This window comes from Mesoplodon densirostris, chromosome 10 (genome assembly GCF_025265405.1).
Source record: "Mesoplodon densirostris isolate mMesDen1 chromosome 10, mMesDen1 primary haplotype, whole genome shotgun sequence".
NCBI lineage: Eukaryota > Metazoa > Chordata > Mammalia > Artiodactyla > Ziphiidae > Mesoplodon > Mesoplodon densirostris.
This window is the reverse complement of record NC_082670.1, coordinates 70,164,296-70,188,507: the sequence shown is the minus strand read 5'-3', so window position 1 is coordinate 70,188,507 and position 24,212 is coordinate 70,164,296. Positions and strand designations below refer to the sequence as shown.

The 24,212-nt window shown below is 43.5% G+C and overlaps 1 protein-coding gene across 1 annotated transcript; it reads right to left on the bottom strand.

Moving 5' to 3' along the window:
- Positions 1-1,111: 1,111 nt before the first annotated feature.
- On the bottom strand, positions 1,112-22,476 carry ZNF589 (zinc finger protein 589). The gene is given in 6 exon segments (XM_060111482.1): positions 1,112-5,415; positions 5,418-5,587; positions 7,657-7,669; positions 11,365-11,491; positions 22,097-22,178; positions 22,436-22,476. Coding segments are annotated over 6 exon segments (510 nt in total). The 3' UTR covers positions 1,112-5,338.
- Positions 22,477-24,212: the final 1,736 nt, after the last annotated feature.

Here is a 24,212-nt window from a genome sequence, read left to right as displayed (position 1 = left end):
CATCCCCTGCACTGTAAGGCGGATTATTTACTACTGGACCACCAGGGAAGTTCCTGGGGTATTTTCAAAGAGGAGAGGTTCAAATTTTTATATCTCTGCTGGGTACAAGTGCCTAAGTCACCATCGTACCTGGTCCTGTGGGAGGGAAGGGGGTGCTGAGTGCCCGTGTGGCCAAAAGCACTGAGGACTGCAGTGTAGAGTCACGGTGGCATGGTGGCCATGGAGCCATACAGATCACCCAGGTGCTCACTGCATGCCAGGAGGCACACAGGGAGGGGTAGCAGCACCAACCCTGGGGTGAGAACCCAGAGAAGGAAAAAAGCCCCCCTGCTGTCCCCCATGGACTCTGCCTTCCCTGGTCTCCTGGTGGCTGTGGCTTTAGCCCCTGATGTGCATGTACTAAACTACTTGGATGGTCTTCCAAAAGGGGGAAAAATGCACCCAAATTCAGTTGATGGGTTTGCAGTGGGGAAGGGCAGCTAAAGTGACCTTGGGAGTGGGGCTTCTGGGCTGACCCAATGTATTGTCATTGTGGCTTTCACTGCTGACTGCATAACTGATGTGATGTTTTACACGCTTGTAATGAGAATGTGCATGTGCATTTAGGGACTGTCACATATACAGAAGTGATCTGTCCTTCTGACTGGTTCAACAGACACAAGATAGAATCCCAGGAGCAGGAGAAATCACAGCTTTAAAGACTTAACGGCTGTTGGAAAACTCAGAGTGGACAAGGTCAGTGGGACAGAAAGGAAAGAGCCCTGGATTGAGAGCTGGACTTCAAGAACTGGTTCGTCTTCCAAAGATAAGTTTGATAGTGGGAAAACACAATCATAACAGATACTGCATGTTGTGCGACTGCTATCTCCCAGACGCAGATACACCTTCTATGTGACCATTATTTCCTATGAGAATAACTTCCAAAATTTTAAAATGATTCTTTACAGAAGATGGCTGTATGTATTTGTCTCAACCTGAAATCAAGTAAATTCATTTTCTATTTCTACATTTGCATACGTTTCACTTAAAATCAAATAAAATTTATTAAAATATAATTTTAAAATAAAATTTAAAATTTATTAAAAATACTTTCAGTACAGATACAGCTTGAGAATAGGGAGTAAAATAGAAATCCAGCAAAATTTGGATATGTCAAAAGACAGATACTTCTTCACAGTGTCTTTTAGAACATTCACAAGTTTTCTCACCTGTCAGCCTTCCACCACACAAAATCCTTTCTCATTAAATTGGAATCTCCAAGTTCAAACACTCTTTTACCCAAGAATACCCTCCCATGAATTCATCATTCCACAAATTCTCCCAGAGGCTTATTTTTGGTCATATATGGCCCTGGGGAACATGAGCCCTTGAATCATCCAAGGTCAAGATGAAGAGTGGGATTCACTTGCCCAAATGAGCAGCCCTGGATGCCTAATGTGATGCTCCCTTTATCCCAGTTCTCCAGGAGCCACTTAGGATTCATGAGTCTGGGACTCTAAGGTTCTGAGAGCCCATGATCCCCTTATGACTCACAAATGCCTGGGCCTCATGGCCATCCTCCTCTCTTCCTCTCCTGAAGAGGCTTACCCTAGCGCCCAGCATCTGAATAACAGAAGCCAGTTTTGGGGGCCTTAATTCCACCTCTCACCCTAAGGCCCAGAAATAGGTATTACTGAGGTCAGGGTATGAAGGGCTATTCATACCCTCTCAAGATGCGGAAAGTAGGGGCAACAAGGCAAGGGAAAAGAAGGAATGATGATGGAAACAGCTGCAGAAAACCAGGACCCCTGGAATGGAGTCGAGAGATCATTCCCACAAAGCCCCATGGGAAAGTGGCTCTAAATGCAGACCCCCTGACGTGTTAAAACTGTGCGAAAATAGTGTGACGTAGTAGGGGTGCCTCTATTACCCAGGGAGGCGGAAGGTAGGGAATCAGTGACAGCAACTTGAGCTGACGTTGAAAGGTTCTATCCTCACCCCCATGGAAACTGGGAAACAAGCAGATGCAGCAAGTAGCCCCTTGGGTGCCCTCTCTGGTCCCTCCCAAAGCCAAAGAGGTCCCTCCTCCCCACAGTTCCATCCTGCAGGCACTTCAGCATTAGAAGAAAATTTTGGAAACAAAGGGAGAAATCTGCGCCGGGGGACAAAGCTCAAGAAAAAGCAGTGAGGCATTTGGAGGGCTAAATGAAACTACCCCGAAAGAGACAAAGCTGAGCGCTTTTGGGGTGAGGTTGAAGGACAAGGCCAGCAAGAACACAGGGGCTGCCTTGATCGCAGTTTTACTTACCAGGTCCTGCAGCCCTGAGTCTGAGATGCCTTATCACCCATCAGAAATGAGGCACCAGGGCTTCCCTGGTGGTGCAGTGGTTAAGAATCTGCCTGCCAAGGCAGGGGACATGGGTTTGAGCCCTGGTCCGGGAAGATCCCACATGCCGTGGAGCAACTAAGCCCGTGCGCCACAACTACTGAGCCTGCACTCTAGGGCCCGCGAGCCACAACTACTGAAGCCCGTGTGCCTAGAGCCCATGCTCCGCAACAAGAGAAGTCACCGCAATTAGAAGCCCACGCAACGCAACGAAGAGTAGCCCCCGCTCACCGCAACTACAGAAAGCCTGCGCGCAGCAATGAACACCCAACATGGCCAAAAATAAATAAATAAACAAATTTATAAAAAGAAAAAAAAAAGAAAGAAAGAAATGAGCCACCAGCCCCTACAGCAAAAATCCAGGTATTCCTCCCTGGCAGGAAATTCTATGAAGCCCAACAGTCCTGGAAGTGTTTGCCTCCTTTTCCCATCCTGTCTCCTCCCACAATCCTTTATTGTGAAGATCTCACAACACCTCAAGACTATCATTGCAGAGATGGGGCCAATTTTAACCCCTGTCCATGAAGCAGTGACTCCTGACTGGAAGGCACCCAAAGCTATCTGCACCCACCTGGACAGAGGTCCCCTCTGCATCTCTCCCTGATTCCTGGGCCTGACAGTGGTCGTGCTGGGCCAGACTTGTGTGCTGTCTCTACAGTTTCTGCATGGATTTTAAGAGAAAGTAAACATTTTTTTCCCATCATGTTTAAAGCAAGGTGTAAGACTATTAATTTTTCCACTTTTGTTGCCCTATCAGGAGGCAGCTTTGATGTCACATGGAATGATGGTGGGGGGTCCCCTCTTCTCTGCTCGGCAACCCCTAGAGAAAACAGACTTCCCTCTGTGGCTTTTAGCTAAGGCCATGGGAAAAGGGGCAGCACTATGGTGGTAGACCAGGCAGTAGTGCCTGAGTTGAATTGTGTGTGGGGGGAACCTACACTGCAGGTGCTCCCGGCCCTTACCCCCCACCAGGCTAACCTTGGAGACAACCACCTCCAGGTGAGAGGCTGTGGACAAAGGCATCTGGACCAACAACCCCTTTTATCTCTCCTCCAGCCCCAAACCAAGCCAGATTTGGTGGTGGTGGGGGGGTGTTACAAAAAATCTCTCTCCTTCCTCTCTGTGGCAAATATCCTCTTGGCAAATAAAGACACTGAGGCCTGAGTAGACAGCCCTCCAGGGTATACCCATTGACATATAGCACTAGGGCCAAGAAGAAAGTTAGGCGAACTACCAGGAACCTGGGCCACATGGGCCCTGGGAATGTAAGGTAAGTGAGAGTGGGTCTGGTTCAAAGGGCCTTAGAACAATTACTGGAGGACTGATGTGAGAGTATGGCGAAAAGACTGGGCACTGAGATTGAGGGGCTCAGGAGGGGCTGTGTTTAAAAACCCTAAAACTTGGTATTGGAAGGCCAATGGTGGGGCATTGCTAGTAACCTTATCCCTGTCCTTGGAGGGCCAAATAGCATGGTTTTGAGGTTTAGATCCTGAGACTGAAGAATTCGGAGGTGTGGTTAAAGGGATCTGGATTTGGAACTGCAGGGTTAGGAGGGAGACATGGTTAAGGAGTCCCTCAGATTGGAGGGTGAGACTGAACCCTGAGTAATACCTAAAGTGGGGCAGAAGAGGATGCATCAAAGGCTAGATATGTAGACAAAAATAGAACAGGAAAGTGTCATAGAAGCCAATAGAAGGACACAGCTGAAGAAGGAAGTAGGTAGAAGCAAAGACCACTTCTCCAAGAGGACCATCACTTGGTACATCTGTTCTCAGAGGCTAGACCTCTGCCATCTTCATACTCACAGAGGGTGTAAGGGGTCAGAAGACTGTCCCTGAAGCCCTCGCAGAGCTCTAGCAGGGTGGTGATGGATGGTGGAGAGATTTGATTCCCAGTGTTTCTTATGAGGTCACCTCCAGCTAACACCTTACCATCACTCCGTCAGGCTTCTCCCTGAGCATGTCCTCTGCTCTGTGATGAGGAGTGATGTCCAGCTAAAGCCTCACCCACACTACCTCACAATCAAGGCTTCTCCCTTGAGTGTGCCCTCTGATGTGGCTGACAACTGACTTTTTGCTAAAGTCATACCCTCACTCCTCGCACACCTAAGGCTTTTCCCTGAGTGTGTTCTCTGGTGTCTGATGAGGGCTGACTTATGGCTAAAGCCTTGCCCACATTCCCTGCACACATAAGACTTTTGCCCTGAGTGCACCCTCTGATGTGTGCTGAGAGCTGACTTGTGGCTGAAGTCTCGCCCACATACCCTGCAACTCGTAAGGCTTCTCTCCTGTGTGTCCTCTGGTGTGTGTTTAGGATTACCTTGCAGCTAAAACCCTACCCACACTCCCTGCAAACAAAAGGCTTCTCACCTGAACGTGTCCTGTGGTGTGTGATGAGGTGTGATTTCACCCTAAAGCCTTGGCTACAGTTCCTGCACACATAAGGCTTATCCCCTGTGTGAATCCTCTGGTGCTTAATGAGGTTTGACTTTTCACTAATGCCTCACCCACACATCATGCAAAGGGCTTCTCCCTTGTGTGTGTGTGACTTGTGGCTAAAAGCTTGCCCACACTCCCTGCATACATAAAGCTTCTCACCTGAGTGTGTACTCTGGTGGTTGTAGAGGGGTGACTTATCTATAAAGCCTTGCCCACATATATAAGGCTTTTCCCCTGTGTGTCCTCTGATGTCTGTTGAGATGTGACTTCCTGCTAAAGCTTTGCCCACACTTTCTGCACACAGGAGATATCTCCGCTCATGACAGCCTGTGTCTGAAGAGGTTTGACTTCTGGCTAAAGCCTAGTCCACACCTCTAAACCTGACTTCTCCAAATCCTGAGAGTTCTACCCTCTCAGGAATGTTGTCTGCTTCCCCAGAGCTTACCCTCTGGGCTGGACTGAGCTGTACCTTCAACACTTTGTTGCCTCCCTGAGAGCTTACTGGTGGTCCCTGGGGTGGGCTAGAGAAAACCACTTAAGTCCCCTTCTCATTTGTTCTCCAAAACAAAGGTGTAGAGACTCCCATTCCTTGATCTTCTGCTTTGGCCCCCAGTGGTTTTTATCAGAATGTTGTTGCTGCCGCTGCTGGTGGTCATCTGCGCAAGGATCCCCTGGTTGGAGTTGATTTCCTGCACATGAATATGGAATAAGATGACTGCAGAGTTCATGGTGGCTGAGAAATTGCTGACCGCCAAAGGCCAGAGATAGACTTCTGGCTTTGAATCTGCTGAAGAAAGAAAGTTTTCAGTCAAAGTAGTCAGAGAAAGGGCTCGCTGGGCTTTTCTTCCTTGTCTTATAGTAAGATCTAGCCGTTATAGTAAGATTCACAGCCGTTAATGTCTGTCTCTCCAAGACATGCTTCGTCAGACCTATATTTCCATTCAACTTCTTTTGACTTTTTATTTGGAAATAATTTCAAATGTACAGAAAAGTTGCAAGAATACGAACAATACAAAGAACAGCTGTATTCCCTTTACCCTAATTACCTACTGCTAACATTTGTATATTATATATGTATATGTGTGTATATGTATATTTATATATTTTTTTCTTTGAATCATTTGAGAGTAAACTGCATACATCAATGCCCTTTACCCCTAAATACTTCAGTGTGTGCCTCATAAAAGTAGGGATATTCACTTTCATAACCACAATACAGTTATCAACTCTGGTAAAATTTTTTTTTTTAATAAATTTATTTATTTATTTTTGGCTGCGTTGGGTCTTCCTTGCTGCGCGTGGGCTTTCGTTGAGGCGAGTGGGGGCTACTCTTCATTGTGGTGCACGGGTTTCTCATTGCAGTGGCTTCTCTTGTTGTGGAGCATGGGCTCTAGGCGCACAGGCTTCAGTAGTTGTGGCACATGGGCTCAGTAGTTGTGGCTTGTGGGCTCTAGAGCACAGGCTCAGTAGTTGTGGCGCACGGGCTTAGTTGCTCCGCGGCATGTGGGATCTTCCCAGACCAGGGATTGAACCTGTGTCCCCTGCATTGGCAGGTGGATTCTTAACCACTGTGTCATCAGGGAAGTCCTCGGCATTGACTTTTTTTTTTTTTCCAGTACGCAGGCCTCTCACTGTTGCGGCCTCTCCCGTTGTAGAGCACAGGCTCCGGATGTGCAGGCTCAGCGGCCATGGCTCACGGGCCTAGCCACTCCGCGGCATGTGGGATCTTCCCAGACTGGGGCACGAACCTGTGTCCCCTGCATCGGCAGGCGGACTCTCAACCACTGCGCCACCAGGGAAGCCCTCGGCATTGACTTTTAAAGGGAGAGATGATGAGATCGGCTGGAGGGCTGCAGTCATGGGGTGGGAGAGAAAGAGGACTTGAGGATGACTCCATGGTCTGAGAAACTGAATAAGCTGAACCTCGATGGGATACTCTATGGAAGGGGCAGGTGGGGGGTGGCAGTCATATCAGGAGCTTAGTTCTGGGCATGTGGAGACACTTATGGGACATCCAATAGATGTCAAGCAGGCAGTCTGATATATATGAATGTAGATTTCAGGGGAGGAGTCCAAGCTTGGGAGGATGACATAGACGGCTTGACAAAGGTCTGGGACCCCTTGTGCTCCTCTGTATGTAAAGGTTTTCCACAGTAGGGGCAGAATTTGAAAGTTGCTTCAACACCTTTGCCACAGTCTGGACAGGAGATCATGCTTTATGGGATCACGGTCTGGCCCTCAGACTCACTGGGCTGGAAACTCCATCTTAACTGTGTCCTTCTCAGTTGCCCCACGAAAACTTCCGCTTGAACTCTGGTAAATTTAACATTTACATAATACTTTAGCTATCATATATATTCCAATTTTGTCAATTGATCCAATAATGTCCTTTATAGCATTTTCCCTACAGTACAGGATTTAGTCTACTATCAGATATTACAATTAGTTTTCATGTTTCTTTAGTTTCCTTTAGTGTCTCTTTCATGAGACTGGCATTTTTGAAGAATAGAGTTCTTTTTTTAGGGAACATTCCTCATGTTCTAGAATATGTATAGAATGTTGCTGACATTTTCCTATGATTAGATTCAGATTATGTACTGTAGTCAATTTTTATATTTTACATCTTTTACTTGAATCAAAAACAAAAACAAAAAACTCACAGCAGAACTTATTATTCTACATATTATTCCAATAAATAATCTTCCAAGTAAGCATTAGAGGCATCTTCAACTTTGCATCTGCACTTACACTAAAATTCTCTTCTAAGCCATAACCAGTTACACCGACACACACAGCTACAACCGTTTATTTCCAACAAGAGAGAACAATCCTATGACCTACATGGGAACGTACTTTGTGACTTTTCCTATGAGAAGAAAGAGTGGATTGACGTAGGAGTCACTCAGTCTGGATGTCTCCAATGCAGAAGGCAGCAGAGAATAGTTTAGCAGGGTTAAGTAACTTGTTCACAGTCACAAAGAAAGAAACAAAACAGGGTTTGGGATGTGCTCTTAAACACTATACAAATCGCAGATAACTCTAAACTAATCAGCATACAAAGGTTTATTTTCTACTAAATCTGTCCTTAAGGGAAAAAAAAAAAAGCTTCTAAGCAAATAATGAGACTCTTGCTGCTTTGACTAGGTCTCTGGAGAAAAGAAGCCAGTGAGAATTAAACCCCCTGACATAGAACAATCTGTTTGGGGAAAAACTAACCAAATTTGGCCTATAGACTAAATCTGGGGACAGGAGGTATTCTGGGCTTTGACCACGGTCTAGGGCTACAAAGCCATCCAGATCTCCTGATCAGGAGTTTCCCAGACACCCAGTCCAACTGCACTGACTCTCAGGACAGAATGAGGGGTGGCTAAGCCATGCTGCTCCAGAGGATCTACTGAGACCAATCCTGCCAGGACCCTCATCCATCCAAAGGAAGTATTCCCTAGAGCCATGAGAGTTCTGCCCTGGGATCAAGAATAGAAGAATGGGATGGGAGCAGGTAACTAAAGCCCATTCCAATCTCTTCCTTCTTTATTCTACATTCCTAATAAATAGGACTCTTTACCTTATTTTAAAAAACCCAAAAACCCCCCGTAATGTTCAGAGTAAAAACCAAGCCCTGAGAGTGGCCTACTGGGTTCCACATTCTTTCATAACCTATCGGCTTTCTGACTCCATCTATACTCCACCCTTCATTCCCTCCAATCGGAGTCACACTGAACTCCCTCCTGATGCCTTGCACTGGCTGGTTCCTATGTCTGGAACACCCTTCTCTCAGATATACTACTGTATATTCCAAGAACCCAGAACTGGACCTAACATACAATAGTTAATAAATACTTTTGCATGAATAAGTGATAGGAACAGAGTTAATTAAGAACGAACTTAAAAGGTTAGGCAGAAGACAGACACGTTCTCAATACTGTCAGAATCAAAGGCTCCTTTTCATAGTCTATGTCTTGTAATATCTCATTTACTGTCTTGCAATGAGATTCATATTTAATAAAATGTCCCCATACACAGAATTTTTAAAAAATAATGTAATGCCTTAACCAAAATATAGAAGAGAAATAAAAGAAAGTAATTTACAATTAAAAATTATGTATTTCAATATGAATTTCACAGGACTACATTAGGAGACATAATGAAGCAATGAGATGCTTACAGCTACAGGCAGATCACTGTGGACATGACAGTTACAAATGCAGACAGACAAGGATGTGGCTTACTGATGACATGTGTATATTCTATTGGTGACAGACATAGGTGTGTTGTATGGGTGGTAACTCAAACACTACAACCAGCAATGCCATTGGTGATGTGATGTTTTCATTTTTTTTTTTCTAGTCACGCTGCGCGGCTCGCAGGATTTTAGTTCCCTGACCAGGGATTGAACGTGGGCCACGGCAGTAAAAGCGCTGAGCCCTAACCAATGGACCACCAGGGAATGCCCATCTTCTTCATGCTGATGAACACTTTTTTTTTTCTGCAAATGGCATTTTATCTATCTATCTATCTGTCTATCTATCTAGATATCTATCTATGGCTGCGTTGGGTCTTCACTGCTCCGCGCGGGCTTTCTCTACTTGTGGTGAGCGGGCTCTAGGCATGTGGGCACCAGTAGTTGAGGCATGCAGGCTCAGTAGTTGCGGCTCATGGGCTCTAGAGCACAGGCTTAGTAGTTGTGGCACACGGGCTTAGTTGCTCCGCAGCATGTGGGATCTTCCCAGACCAGGGATTGAACCTGTGTCCCCTGCATTGGCAGGCAGATTCTTAACCACCGCGCCACCAGGGAAGTCCCTGGTGAACACTTCTTGATAAAGTTCAAAACTATTCTCCCTTGATTTACAATCTACTACATAAAAACTACTTTAGAATATTATCTAAAATAGATTTATATTCTACATTCAGAGCATTACAAACAGATCCATGGCCTTGAGAGAAAAACCAGAAGAGGGAGGAAGAACTGATACAGATTTAAGGAACATTTAAAAACAATGGAATGTGTGGATCTTGTCTGGATCCTGATTCAAATTCTCAAAAAGACTTTTTTTTTTTTTTTGCGGTACGCGGGCTTCTCACTGTTGTGGCCTCTCCCGTTGCGGAGCACAGGCTCTGGACGCGCAGGCTCAGCGGCCATGGCTCACGGGCCCAGCTGCTCTACGGCATGTGGGATCTTCCCGGACCGGGGCACGAACCCGTGTCCCCTGCATCGGCAGGCGGACTCTCAACCACTGCGCCACCAGGGAAGCCCTCAAAAGACTTTTTTGAGATTGTCAGGTAAATGTGAACATAGACCAAGTGTGAGATGATACTGAAGCCCTACTGATAATGTGGTTACATATATATATATATATAAAGTCCTTATTTATTAGTTACATTGTGATATATTTAGGAGTGGTATGTCACATTATTTGGGATTTGTTTTAAGTAATTCATCAATAAAAGAAAAAAGATATATAGAGAAAAGGAAGGATGAATCAAGTGCAGCAAAACAGTTTAAAGTCTGAAATGTACCCAACAGGATCCAAAGTTTCCATGTAAAGATTAATTTACTTTGAGATAATTTTAATATAGTTCTCAGAATCAATGAAATGCATGAGCACAGAGACAGAGAAGAAGACCACCAGACGAAACAAGGTAAAAACAAGACCAAATTAGTTGGCCAGCTGAAAGCAAATTTAAATGGGTGAATCTTCACTGAGACAGATGGAGAAACTAGGTCAGAAGCCAAATGGAGTGAAATGGGGCCAATTCAAACCGAGGAAAGCAGTTCATAACACAACCAAGCAGACAAAAATAAATCAGAACTAATTAATTCATAGCTATGCCAAACAGAGAAAAATCCTGAAAAAGCTTCTGACAGAAATTTATGTGCAACTCTGAAAACAGGACTCTTAAGAAGGCAGGAATATCCAGAATAATTTTGTATTTACCATCCTAGACAAATAATCTGTCTCAGGTTTTAAATAAATGAAGAAAAATATGATTATGATATCAAATAACCTATAAAACACAAAACGGACAGATTTAATTACGCTATAAGCTTTTTTAACTTCTAGGACACAGAGAGGCCTCTTTTATTACCTTCCTCTCCTCCTTGCTCTCTGTGCTCCTATCACGCCGGCCTCCTTCCTTTCCTATCTCGGGGTCTCAGCACTGGTTGTTCCCCGGCACAGAAGAGTCCCCCACTACATCCACATATCTAACTTCCTTACCTCCTTGAAGCCTTTGCTCACACCCATCTCCTCACAGAGGCCTACCCTGATCACCCACCCCTGCCTCTACACCCCGGCACCCTGGATCCCCCTTATTCTGCTCTACTTATATTTGTATATATTATACATATTTTAAAACTATGTAGAGCTTATTATCCTCTAACATACATAATTTACTTATATATGCTATTTATTGTATATGTCAGTGTCACTATACTAGGATGACCAAAAAAATGCTTTATTGTTTTATTCAGAGATGTGTTCTAAGAGCTTAGAACATTGGCTGGCTATATGGTCAATAAATATATGAATGGAAAAATTAAGGAAGAGAACATATCCTCACCCAACAAGACTAGATTCCTGAAATTCTCCAGCATCACTTCTTTGCATAGGTTCCTCTGCTCAAGGCTCAGTCTCTTCCACTCTGCCTCAGTGAAAATCACAACCACATCCTCGAATTTCACTGGTCCCTAAATCAACCAACAAATTCATACTCATCAAGTCACCATCAATTTTCACATGGAGAATGGAACTGGCTGTCCTGAAGAATCTCGCTACATAAGTAATGGATCTGAGGGTTTGCAGGGCTGGGCATTACTCCACACTTGGCTTGGTGTTATAACATGCAGAAAGCAGGACTAATCTATAAGACACACTCCTTGCCCTAAAACACTTACATTTTAATTGGGAAAATTATTTTTAAATCAATGAGAAAACATTAAAGCAGAGTTCAGGAGTATGAATGTGACAACTTATAATGGATGAAATTCGAATGGAGGGTAGAAGACAAGCTATAGAAGTAAGGAAAGGCAGCACAGAGGCAGGACTTATACTGGGCATTAAGAAATGATGAGGATTAGAGAAAAAATAAGAGGCAACTCAGACTATAGAGAAAAATATGAGTGCCTCATGCCAGGTCTAGAATGAGTATTGTTAACACTGATTAAAATATATTTCTCTGAACAAAAGGAGATAGTGCTGAGGCACGCCAAGCTTTATCAAAGGATTCAAACTGTATTCCTTCAGCCTGCTGGTTAATTGTCAAATTATCGGCCGCTCTGAAGGCTTGCGCCTAAGAGCATTCATCAGGAGTGGACAGTTGCTGCCTGAACCAGTCATGTGTGTGGGTTCTGAGAGATGCCTCTATGTGTGGGGCCTGGGTGAGATGGGGAGCTCAGGCAAGAAGGCAAGGTGGGGCACTGTAGTGAACCAGCCTGGTCAAGACCTACTATGGGACTTCCCTGGTGGTGCAGTGGTTAAGAATCCACCTGCCAATGCAGGGGACATGGGTTTGAGCCCTGGTCCGGAAAGATCCCACATGCCGCGGAACAACTAAGCCCGTGCGCCACAACGACTGAGCCTGTGCTCTAAAGCCGGCGAGCCACAACTACTGAGCCCGCATGCTGCAACTACTGAAGCGCTCGCGCCTAGAGCCTGTGCCCCGCAACAAGAGAAGCCCATGCACCGCAACAAAGAGTAGCCCCCGCTCGCCGCAGCTAGAGAAAGCCCACGTGCAGCAACGAAGACCCAACGCAGCCAAAAATAAATAAATAAAATTAAAAAAAAAAAAGACTTAACTATGTACTGAACATCTGGCCAGCTTAATAAAGGTCACTAGGTGCATGCGTGTGCGCACGCACACACACACGCACGCACACACACACACACACACACACCCTCACACACAGATTTCTCTGCTTGAGAAAAGCGATTTATAAGATCCCTATCACTGTATGTATTTTGACATTGCCTTTTGTAAAGCCCTCCAACCTCTCACTCAATGTGTAGGGCAATATTTGAATATATAAAATGGTTGGCAGAGAGGATGGCAAGTAGTGGTTCCTGACAATGGCATTTCCAGTTAAATGAAGTTTAACCTTAATCTATTTTTAGCGAATTTTTCACGAACATATTTACATTTTATGAAACTACATCGCAAGATCATCACGGTAAGAATGATATTACAGTCTTTATTTCAGAGAAAGAACAATGAGGCCCAGAGAACTTCCCCAAATGACAAGAAAACAACAGGACTGGAAAACAGTCCTTCATGGTTCCAGAGCCCTTATTCTCTTCACTGCAAGCTGCTTTTTCTTCCTTCATGCACCAGTTTTCTCTCACCTCTTTATTTCTTCCAAGTCTCAGAAACCTTGCTTCAACTTTCTGCATACTAGAACCATACCACATGCTTTCTCATCAGGTCTCTTCTTATTAGAATAGGTATATTCAGGGACATTTTCTCTCTTTAGTTATGCCTAGAAGGTGGTGTTGCCCTCAAGTCTCATGGTAGTCACCAAATTACTTACTTCTATTGAATTCAAGCATTATTTAATCCGTTACCATCTGCTGCAACCTCTGGGTTGTCTGTGTCACTACTGCCTTGCCCTAGATTTTTAACTACTAAGCTCCTTCAGTCTGTGGAATTGAGGGGCATGTGTACATCATTCTCAGCTGTCTTTGATCACCCTGAATGCCTATTTTCTGACTTGCTTCCTCCTATTCTCAGGTCTATTTCAGTCTTCTAGCTAGCCCACCTTCTAAGCAGTTTTTCACACCCTAGGAGTTGGTGATGTATACTCCAGGTTCTACAACTAAACTAATTAAGCTTCTGCCACATCAAAGACCACAGTTGGGGGGCTGAGGTGGTGGACTGAGCCACAAGGTTACCAAGCCAGAGCTTCTAGGCAGTCTTGCTTCAGAGCTAGATTCTAAAATAGATTTAAAATCCAATACACAGAAGTGGCAAAAGGAGTAAAGAATAATAATGATGCTGAATTGAGAGTGGGAAACTAGGTATAAATACAGAAATCACTGGGTGCGTGGGTTTGGGGAGGGATGTCAAATACACACCCTCACAGCCCAGGCAGTCAGGCTTTGTATAGTGTAGGAGGGAAGACATATGTCTAGACAACAAGCTGGGACCCACAATTAGGCAGCCAAGACCTATGGGGGGAATGGCGTGGGGGCCCTCTCAAGCTTTCCATGACCAGCTTCTTCTGGCATACTCTGGACCTCATATTCTTAATAATCTTTCCCCTATTCTTCTTACATCAGGTCTCACACTTTCTCTTGCTCACACCTTGTGTCTTTCATGTTCCAGCAACTTCTCCATTTCTTTCTTGCTTTCTCTTCCCCCTCTACTTCCCTCACTTAAGCATAAGACTGGCTCAGCTAGAAGGAAAGCCAGGATTTTTGCACAATGGATATGTTAAGAACCCAACCTGCAGAACCAAATGCCACAAATCCAAATCCCAGCTCCATTACTTTATAAAATATGTAACCTTGGGTAACTTACATAACCTCTCTGTGTCTTAGTTTCTACATCTATAAAATGGGTTTGATAATGACATCTACTTTCAGGGTTGTTGGATTAAATGAGTTAATAAGTGCTTAGATCAATGCCTGACATGAAGTAAATATTTGTTATTACTATTTATTATAATTAAGCAATATAATGTTTTATATTTAAGTGAGAACTGACTTTACAGATAAATAATTTTTGGTTCTCAAAAAGTAATCAAATACTCCAGTCAAGGCAACAAGGCAAGAAAAGGAAATAAGAGCATAGACACTTGGTAAGGAAGAAACAGAACTGTCCCTATTTGCAGATAACATGTTGTCTATGCAGAAAATCCAAAATAATCTACAAAAATAGATCACAGAATTAATAAATGAGTCCATGAGGGCCACAAGATACAAGATGAACACACGAAAGTCAATCACATTCCTATATACTAGCAATGACCACATGGAAACAAATTAAAAACATAATGCCATTTGCAATCACTTCAAAAAAATGAGATAGCTAAAACATAAATCTAACAAAATTTGTACAGAGTCTTTATGGTGATGAAAGAAAGCAAAGATCTAACTAAATGGAGAGACACACCATGTTCATGGTTTGCAAGACTTGACACAGTGAAGATGTCAATTCTCCCTAAAATCATCTATAGATTTAAAACAATTCCTATCAAAATCTCAACAAGATTTTTTGTAGATACAGACAAGCTTATTCTACAGTTTATATGATAAGGCAAAGGAAGCAGAAGAACAAAGTGAGAGAGTCACTATACCTGATATTAAAATTATTACTTACTATTTGGTCACTACAATAACCAAAACAGCATAGTATTGGTGGAAGAATAGACACAAATCAATGAAAGAATACTGAGAACCCAGAAAGAAGCCAACATGAGTACATCAAATTGATTTTTGATGAAGGTGCAAAAGCAATTCAATAGAGGAAGAAGAGTCTTTTCAACAAATTGTGCTGGAACAACTGGACATCCATGGGTAAAAAAATTAACACCAATCTAAAACCTCATACTTTATACAAAAAATTATTCAAAATGGATATTAGATTTAAATGTAAAACTATAAAACTTTTAGAAGAAAATATAAGAGAACACCTTCAAGACCTAGGGCTAGGCAGAGTTCTTAGTCATGACACCAAAACCATGATCCATAAAGAAAAAAATAAATAAACTGGACTTCATCAAAATTAAAACTTTTGTACCACAAAAGACTTCCACACCTCTTCCAGAAAACAGAAGCAGGGGGAGCCCTTCCTAACTCATCTATCAGGCCAGCATTACCCTAATACCAGAAAAGACATTAGAATACCCCAAACCAGAAAAAGACATTAGAAAGGAAAACCACAGATCAGTATATCTCATGAATACAGACACAACCCCCCCCAACAAAATACAAGCAAATCAAACCCAAAAATGTATAAGAAGAACTATACACCACAACCAGGGGGGACTTATTATAGGTTTGCAAAGCTGGTTCAACACTTGAAAAGCAATAAATGTAATTCACCTTAAAAACAGGCTAAAGAAGCAAAATCAGGGACTTACCTGGCGGTCCAGCGGTTAAGACTCTGCGCTTCCACTGCAGGAGGCACGGGTTCGATCCCTGGTCAAGGAACTAAGATCCCACATGCCGTGTGGTGCTGCCAAAGGAAAAAAAAAAAAACAGGAGGGTTTGGCTGGTGAAGCAAGGATTTTTTTTAGAGGGGTGAAACTATTCTGCATAATACTGTAATGGTGGATACATGGCACTATGCACTTATCAAAACCCCAGAACCTTACAGCACAAAGTATAAACCTTAATGTGTGTAAATTTTAAAAATTCATTTAGGAGGTCAGGGGATCCCAGGATGGAATGAAGAATGTGAAAAAAATGTATTACAAATATATGAAATAACCTCCCCAAAGGTGGTGGAGAAAAAAGGAGCTAATCTAAGTAGCTTACTTTGGAAATGAGTGGCATCTGTAGACAAAAGGAACTATATATAAATAAGTACTATATGCTAATTGATAAAGTTGTTTTCCACAGGGGCGCAGGTAAACAATTCTCAAGTCACTATACTTATAAACTGGAATTGAAAAATTAAGTGAATGGATGGTGAATAGTGGAAGTCAGGTTTCTCACTGTTGGTGGGAGGTTATAAATAAGCAAGGTGAGGAGGCCAGAATGATCCATGTGGTCATGGATTTGAGTTGGAGGCATCAGAACAAACTCATGTTTAGCTTAATATAATTACATAAAGAAATATCTATAAATGAGCATATACAGAGATTAGTATACACAATCACGTCTCTTGGCTCTGTCAGCTGAGAGGGCCTGGAAGCAATGCCACTCCAGTAGCAAAGGGCACACCTAGCGTACAGATCTTGGTTTCTAATATCATTCTCCAGTGAAAGGAGCAACGGCTGATCTGAGGACTGGAGCAGGACATAAACAAAATGAGCCTGGACCATACTGTAGAGCCAGAAAGTAAGGAAGTACTTAAAAAAGGCAAAAACCCACAATAATGGGAGTATGTCAAAGGGACACAAGAACCAACTAAAGAGCTCCTGAAACAATATGAGCAACAAAATAAATAAAGTGATACTGGGTTATAACCCAAAGTATAAAATACATAACCATGACTCATACTGATATAAATAAATGATCAAATAAATAAATAAATGGAGGAGAACAGACAAGTTTCCCATGCAGAACAATTCCAAACAATTTATGTAGTTACTCGACCCTCAAAGAGGTGGACTGTAACTACCCACGTTTCAAGTGGGCTCTGCATAGTGACTTCTTCCCAGAGTATAAGTTATGGGGAAGGCAGGGTAGTAACTTTACAGTGTAGAAACCTGACAACCCTCCTTCTGCCAAATGATCAAGGTTAACATTAACAGTGGTAAGTAATGCTGATACTATCTACCATTGGCATGATGTGATAAGAACAGTATTTCACCTCTGTGGTGTTCCTCCCAGAAAACCGTATCTCAGTCTAATCAGAAAAAACATCAAGTCTCACCCATACCTGATTTCAATGATAAATAGATGAGAATTTGGACTTGGAGTATGCTGGAATGGGTTAAAACTTTTGGGGCTGTTGGATTGGGGTAAATGTATTTTGCATGCTAGAAGGATGTGAATGGGGGGGACAAGGATGGAATGTTATGGACTGAACTGCATCCCCCCAAAATTCATAGGTTGAAGTCTAACCCTCAGTGTGACTCCATTTAAAGACAGGACCTTTCGGGAGATAATTAAAGTTAAATTAGGTCATAAAGTTATGGTGTCCTTATAAACAGAGGAAGAGATGCCAGGAATGTGCATGTGAACAGAGGAAAGGCCATGTGAGGACACACAGTGAGAAGGCAGCCATCTGCAAGCCAGGAAGAAAGTTCTCACTAGAAACCAACACTGCTGGCACCTTAATCTTGGACTTACAGCCTCCAAAACTATGAGAAAATAAATATCTGTTGTTTAAGTCACCCAATCTGTGATATTCAGGTATGACAGCTGAAGAATACTAAAACAGTATCTCTTACTCAAAGTGATGCCTAAAAAATGAGGATTTGTACCCACTTTCTCTGGTTACAGGAACCCTGGATGCTTATTTTTGTAATAATAAATGTCCCAAATGTAAAAAAAAAAAAATTGGACAAATCCCAATTAAGGGACAATCTATAAAATACCTGACCAAAACACCTTCTTGGAGACATGACAACCAATGTAGTACGATAGCCTGAATGAGATATTGGAATAGAAAGAGGACATTAGGTAAAAACTAAGGAAATCTGAATAAAGTATGGACTTCAGTTAATAGTAACATAAAAATTGGTTTATTAATTGTGACAAGAATACTAATGTAAGATGTTAATAACAGGGAAAACTAGATGTGGGATATATGGGAATTCTATTTATAAACTATCCTTGCAATTTTTCTGTAAATCTGAAACTATTTTAAAATTAAATTTTTATTTTAAAAAACCTTTAAAAAGTGTCATTCCAATACACTAACATCAAAACAAAACATGAAATACTGAGAGATAAATTTAACAAAATATGTGCCAGACATGTACATCAAAAACTGTAAGATTCCTAAGATAAAGATCTGTATAAGTGAAGATATACTGTGTTGATGGACCAGAAGACTCAATAATGTTAAGATGTTAGTTCTCCCCCATACTGATGTAAAAATTCAAAGCCATTCTAATCAAAATCTCATTGTAGGGCTTCCCTGGTGGCGCAGTGGTTAAGAATCCACCTGCCAATGAAGGGCACACGGGTTCGAGCCCTGTTCCGGGAAGACCCCACATGCCGTGGAGCAACTAAGCCTTTGCACCACAACTACTGGCCTGTGCTCTAGAGCCCGTGAGCCACAACTACTGAGCCCACATGCCACAACTACTGAAGCCCATGTGCCTAGAGCCCGTGCTCCGCAATGAGAAGCCTGCACACCACAACAAAGAGTAGCCCCTACTCATCGCAACTAGAGAAAGCCCGAGCGCAGCAACGAAGACCCAACGCAGCCAAAAATAAATAAATAAATTTATATTAAAAAATAATCTCATTGTAGAAACTGATAAGCTGATTCTAATATTTAAATGAAAATGCAAAGGACCTAGATTATACAAAGCAATCTCAATAAAGTGTTGGGGAGGTGGTAGAAATAAGGCAGTTACTTCCCTGTTAGAAAGTGATTTGCTCCCAAGTCACTCTCATCTCTGACAATCAAGGCTGGTATCTGTGGTCCTAGGGCCTGGAAACTGACCTTCGCTAATGCAAAATCCCCTGAGGAAAATACCAATGATGTAGCTGCTATGTTTTCTGTCCTGTATCCTTTCAGGAAGCTACCTAGATTTAATGCAGAGTTAAAATGCATTGTGTACCATTAATCTGATTTTCAATCCAAAACCTAAGACCATTCTTTGTGGCTGTGCATTGTTTTAACAGTTACAGGCTAACACTTAGTCATGTCTTTCCCTGAACTATTTTATTTTAACTCTCTTCATCATAATTACCAGGTGTCATTATTTCCTATTTCTATGCATTATTTCCCAAAGACTACTGGCTCTTTGAGAATAAGGACAGTGTACTTACATTCTGTTTGGCTAGTTCACAGAATTTTACACAGTCCTGTACCCAAGAATCAGTAAATTACACTTCTGGTGTAGAAAAGAAGATGGGATCAGGGGAGCAAGGGTGGGATGAAGCATCAGAACAAGAAGGTGAATTCTCCATGTTCTTTTATCATTGAATAGTTTTCTAGGACGAAAAAAAGTCAAGGGATCACAGAAAACTCATGGTTTTGAGAGTCAGAGCAATCTGAGTTCAATTTAGGTGTTCATGTGTGATTATAAGAAAGTCACGAAATCCCTCTGAACCAGATGTCTCCCAAAGGGGCACTCTCTTTACCTCATAAAGTTGTTTTAAGGATAAACATAGGACTGAAATTATGGATGAAACAGTACGCTGTCTTAAATTTGCTTTAAAATAATCCAGTAAGGTTGGAGATGAAACAAAACTGGCCATGAGGGCTTCCCTGGTGGCGCAGTGGTTGAGGGTCCGCCTGCCGACGCAGGGGACGCGGGTTCATGCCCTGGTCCGGGAAGATCCCACATGCCGCGGAGCGGCTGGGCCCGTGGGCCGTGGCCACTGGGCCTGCGCGTCCAGAGCCTGTGCTCCGCAACGGGAGAGGCCGCAGCGGTGAGAGGCCTGCGTACCACAAAAAAAAAAAAACAACTGGCCATGAGTTGATAGTTACTGAAGTAGGTTGATGGTTCATTAACTCTTTTCTTCTACTTTTAGATATGCTTGAAAATTTCAATAATAGTTAAAAAGAAGTCCAGTGTATAAGACCAGACTATGAGATACTATTAAGGTAATATAATTATTTGTGTGAGCTCTGATGAAGGGAACTTTAATAGTGCATTTTAGGACTTTAATAACCCCACGTTTTTATTAAAAGTTACCCTTATGTTTTAGAATGCCCTAAATTCTTCATATTAAACTTATTTATGTTTTTCTATAAGCTCAAAAAGTTAAAAAAAACTAAATGCAGAAATCATTATAAAGTGCCTAGCACAACGGCAAACACAGGCGTGAATGCTGATCTGATGAACGTTGATGGCGACCTCAATGCTCATCTCTGCCTCCCTCCCCAAGAAAGAGAGACGCGCTGAATCTCTGAGAAATAAGCTAGCATTTCAGAGAAGAGAAAGGTAGCCCCAACTCACCAGATATCTAGGCTTCTCCTCTTTACCAAGTCTGGCAGAGCCCTTAAAAGACAGAACTGGGGAAAGAAATAGCAGCCTTGAGAACCCAGGCCTAACAGGACTATTCCTGAGAGCCCTTCTGAGTCTCAGCTGTGGCCATTTGTGCCTTCTCACCTGAACCACAAGTCTCAGCCCCTCCTGATCCCATCCAGGGCCTCAGCTCCTCTCACCTCTCGCCTTAACGCTTGAGTTAACCTCCACGGTCTACACCCCTCCCCTGTTTACTTATGTTTTTAGAGAAATACTGATCTTAATTAAATATAATAAGGTAAATTCTAAGTACCCATCACCTTTCCACCCTAAGAATCAGCAAAACTGTTCCGACAAGGCATAGTTTTTTTTCCCATACTTGTTACATGGCTCCAGTTACCCCCCCCCAAAAAAAAGTTTATGAAAATTTTAAACACAGAAATATAAATGTGATTTAAGAAAAATGAATTTTTAAAATTTCAACGTTTTCCCTTACTTTATATACAAGAGCACTAGTAAAGAGTAGAAGGTATTAAAGACCATTACAACAGCATTTCTAAAATGCAGCTTTCCTTACACCCCTTAAAAACAAATTACCTTGGTGGCGCAGTGGTTAAGAATCCACCTGCCAATGCAGGGGACACGGGTTCAAGCTCTGGTCCGGAAAGATCCCACATGCCGTGAAGCAACTAAGCCTGTGTGCCACAACTACTGAGCCTGTGCTCTAGAGCCCACGAGCCACACTACTGACCCTGTGTGCCACAACTACTGAGGCTGCGTGCCACAACTACTGAAGCCCACATGCCTAGAGCCTGTGCTCCATAGCAAGAGAAGCCAACGCAATGAGAAGCCCGCGCACCGCAGTGAAGAGTAACCCCCACTCTCCGCAACTAGAGAAAGCCCCAGCGCGCAGCAGCGAAGACCCAACGACAGCCAAAAATAAATAAATAAATAAATCTTTAAAAAAATAAAAAGTGAAATTACCTTTAATAACATTTAACCCAACATATCTAAGATATTATCATTTCAACACATAGTGTTAAAAAGTTATCAATAGTTTATACTTTTTTCCCAACCATCTCTTTCTTTTTAAAAAATATTTATTTATTTTATTTACTTATTTAGGCTGCGCCAGGTCTTAGTTGCAGCACGCGGGATCTTGGTTGCGGCATCTTTAGTCGCGGCATGCAGACTTCTTAGGCGCCGCATGCATGTGGGATCTAGTTTCCCGACCAGGGATCCAACCCGGGTCCCCTGCATTGGGAGCGGAGTCTTACCCACTGGACCACCAGGGAAATGCCCCCAACCATCTCTTGGAAATCAGGTGTGTATTTGACACTTACAGTACATCTCAAAAAGACGTTAAATTTTCAAGGATTAAAGGAAGTATAGTCTCAGCAAAACAATAACCTTGTGTCTGATGGAAAAATGTTTTAGACTTCTTCATTATTCAGTTAGATATTAATTAACAGGAAGTAAAATTAAGAATGCAGTTCCGCAGTAGCATTCGCCACACCTGAAGCGTTCAATAGTCACTGGCAGCCAACGGCTGCCGGAGCGGACAGCGCAAATGGGACCCCCGCGGCGGAAGTCGAGGCGGGGAGATTTGGAGAGGTAGCTGCAAACCACGAGGACAGGGTACTGGACACCAAGGGAGGAAACCCCGCCCCACCCACAAGGAAGGCGAGCAGTCGGGAGGGGTGATCTGCACAGCCCACAGCGCGCACCCTCCATCTCCACACCTCCTGAAGGACCAGCCTCAGCCTCGGATACCGCCCACGCCAGCCCGGCGCCTGAGGTCGGAGCGCCCGGGGGAGACGGGGGGCGCGGTCACCCTCTTCTCGCCCTGGCACTTCGCCAGCTCGCCCGACTCACCTTCCGCTGCCAAGTCGGAATTGCTCCCGCAAGGTCCACATGTGCGCCTGGGCAGGCAAAGAGGCAGCAATAACGGTACCACCCTCTGCGTCCAGTCACTAAGAGATCTCACAGCCCGCCCCTGGCCACGGGCGGTGCAAAGGGAAGGACGTGCGTCTGCAGGAAGTGCGTCACGGCGCAGCGCGTGGCCTGCCGGGAAGCGTAGTTTCGGAACAGAACGCGACCCCCGCGGGTCGGAGAAAGACTGTATTATCGCGTTGACCTGCTGATTTCTCCTCCGGCACGTTTTCTGTTTTTACCACCGGTACCCATAAGCAAAACGTAGTCTTGTTTCCATGCTTTTAAACATTCTATATAGCCTTATAACGTATCTACTAGCTCATTTTGCACAGTTTCTTTAATGATATACGGTAATCCGTTCATTTTTGTTCACAGCTGTATGGTATCTATTGTAAAAACAGACCAATATTCCAATTGGTTGTTATCCTGTGTGTCTCCTTGCACACCCATGGAGAGTTTCTCTAGGGCAGCGGTTCACAAACTTTTTGCTGCAATAATCCTTTTACACTCTTTTTTTTTTTTTTTTTTTTTTTTGCTGTACGCGGGCCTCTCACTGCTGTGGCCTCTCCCGTTGCGGAGCACAGGCTCCGGACACACAGGCTCCGCGGCCATGGCTCGCGGGCCCAGCCGCTCCGCGGCATGTGGGATCCTCCGGGATCGGGGCACGAACCCGTGTCCCCTGCATCGGCAGGCGGACTCTCAACCACTGCGCCACCAGGGAAGCCCCTCCTTTTACACTCTTAAAAATTACTTTTTTCCAGTTTCATTGAGATATTACTGACATACAGCACTGTATAAGTTTAAGGTGTACAGCATAACGATTTGACCTACATATATTGTGAAATGATTACCACAATGTTTCATTAACATCCATCATCTCATATAGATACGAAAAGGAAAAAAAATGTTTTTTTTACTTGTGATGAGAACTCTTAGGATCTACTCTCTTGACAACTTTCAAATATACCACACAGCAGTGTGAACTATAGTCATCATTACATCCCTGTACTTTTGTATCTTATAACTGAAAGTTTGTACTTTTTACAACCTTCATCCAATCTCCACCCACACTCTAACCACAAATCTGATCCCTCTTTCTATGAGTGTGGTTGCTTTTTGTTTGAACGGCATTGAGAAACGGCCACAGTGATGTGTTTAATGCCAGAGGAAAAGCCATGAGGGGCACGCTTTTCCAGAGTTACAACTGTCAAGGGGAAGCAAAACCTTAAGGGTACTGTAACTGCAGGCTTAGCCCTGAGACTGAACTGCGTCTCTGTGAGTGTTTAACAAATGCCTGGCCCCTCCGGACTGTCACCTCTATGTGAGCAGGGACAGCATCCCCACCAGCACTGTACACAGAGGTCTCCTTAAGTCCCTACTGGGTGTTGGAGGAAGAGGGCAGAGGCGTGTGAAGGGCACGGGAGGGACCCGAGAATGGAGACGCTGTGCTGGACCTCTTGGCCCTGCTGCCTCTCCCCATGCCCTCCTGGAAGGAACAGGGGCCTCACCCATGACTGTGTTAACAAGAGTGATCCTCTCTCTCTCTCTCTCTCTCTCTCTCACACACACACACACACACACACACACAAGAGGACTCTCAGAGTTAAGGACTTGGTGGTCCTGGTAAGATGGAGGAGGGGAGATAAGTGAATTTGAATGTGGAGGAAATTGTTTTCAGAAGAATTTATTTTTCAGAGTCCAAAAGTCTGAGCCAGGA